Raw genomic sequence first — 1,770 nt, 5'->3', positions numbered from 1 at the left:
CTGGCCACAGGGCTGGCTGTTGGATGCCCCCCCCCCTTGGTGGGGGAAGGCAGCCAGGCATGAGCTGGCAGCGGCGACAGGGGAGAAAGGTGGCTGAGCTGTGCCCCATCTAAGCTGCCGCAGGGGAAGGAAGGTCTGGCGTCGGGCAGAAGGCAGAAGCGGACGGTAGTCAGCCTTTTGTCTGGGCTGAGCATGCTGCGTGCCACTCGCTGCCTTAGAGCTTTTTGTGGGGCTGGCGACCGCTGCCTCTCTGCTGCAGCACCACTGGGGAGACTGAGAGCAGCAGGGTCAGGCATTTCTAGTACTTGCCAGAGCTGCTGCCGCTTTTTCCCTCTTTGTTTGGAGGGCACTAGATCCCCTCTGTTTCTAGTATCGTCAGGCTGTCTCAAGCCTTCCAGGGAGTCCCCGAATGCCGCTTTTTCGGCTCCGAGCTTCTCAATCCGCGGTAGGAACTTGCCGGGGTTGTGACACCGGGGTGGCCCCCCCGGGCTTTGCGGGGAGGTCACTGCTGCTTTGCTCACTGCTTCTGCTGGGGCTTCTGGGGCTCGAAGCCGGCTTGGCTGGGGCGCAGAGCTGACACTCAGGGGCAGGCTAAGTCTGGTGGGAGTAGCTGGTCTGGCACAAGGCTCGGAGCAGGTGGAAGCGAATGCTTTGCAACCTCCCCTCACGAAGCAGGTACGGGCGCTGCGTTTTTGCAGCAGCTCTCGCAACACTTTGCTCTCTAGCACGCACACCTGCAAACCTACTATGGCTGTGCAGCAGAGGGAAGGGCAGCGCACGCGGAGGTGCCGCTGTCCCCGGGCGTTCCGGACCCTTCCTGGCTGCTACCACTCCCACTCTCTGTCTCGGCTGCATGGGAACATGAGGTGTGCTGGTTTTCATGGGCAGGACTACCGATGGACGGCACAGGGACACAGGGAGGAGACGCACGGTCCGCAGCTCGGAAGGGATTCTTGGTGGAGAGAGAAGGGCCCGGCGCAACACGTATCGATGCGTGGGAGGGGCCAGGGATGGAAGAGGGACCGCACAAGGTAACATAAGCAGAAGCAGGTGGGGGAGGGGGCCCGCACGCGGGAAAAAGCCCGCCACTGCCACGTGGCATTCACCATTTTGGTTGAGGGAAGTGGAGGCGGCAGAATTAAAAATAAAGGTAGCAGCTGGGATTGCAGGACCGATTCTGCTGCCACTGCGATCTTGGAGCAAATTTGAAGTAGAGAAAATCGGGGAAGTGGGTACAGGAAAGGGGTCTGGGGAGGAACTCAGAGTAGCCTGGCCATCGCCACCACGGGCAGGGAACAAAAGAAATCGGGAGGAGGCAGGCAGATGGTAGCAGACCTGTGCACTCTGGCAGAATCCATCTCCTAATTTCTCTTGAGGTAGGGCAGAGGGAACAGGAATGCAGGGAGAGGGAAGTGGTAAAGGGTTTTGTAAACTGGGGTTAATACTTCCCAACCGTTTCACAAGACTATCAACAGCTTTTGCTAGCTTTCAGGTAACTTTTTCCTGGCATAAACAACCATTGCACAAAGCGTTTTAAATACTCAACTAACCACTGCTTAAATAACCACTGAACAAAATGTTTTAAACCTTCCCTGGTATAACAATAATTTTCCTGAACAAGGACTCTTAGGACTGGGAGAAAAACTTCTTGCAGGAGACGAGATAACTGTCCTCATCTCCCTCTCTTCCCAACCCTCGAGATGAAAGGCAATTAACAAAAAAGGATACAAAAGTGACCCATATTACCTTAGAGGGTCAAATAAAATCTCA

General features: G+C 56.0%; 1 protein-coding gene across 1 annotated transcript in view; it reads right to left on the bottom strand.

Annotated features, from left to right (window-relative positions):
* LOC108447346 overlaps window positions 1-1,770 on the bottom strand; it is a 10,739-nt gene that overhangs the window by 419 nt on the left and 8,550 nt on the right. The window contains exon 2 of the mRNA XM_017736974.1: window positions 9-734. Within this exon, the coding sequence (XP_017592463.1) occupies window positions 9-734 (726 nt within the window). The remainder of the gene's footprint in view (window positions 1-8; window positions 735-1,770) is intronic.

The sequence above is a fragment of the Corvus brachyrhynchos genome, unplaced genomic scaffold (genome assembly GCF_000691975.1).
Source record: "Corvus brachyrhynchos isolate BGI_N302 unplaced genomic scaffold, ASM69197v1 scaffold83, whole genome shotgun sequence".
NCBI lineage: Eukaryota > Metazoa > Chordata > Aves > Passeriformes > Corvidae > Corvus > Corvus brachyrhynchos.
The sequence above is the reverse complement of the archived record's forward strand: the minus strand, read 5'-3'. Positions and strand labels throughout refer to the sequence as shown.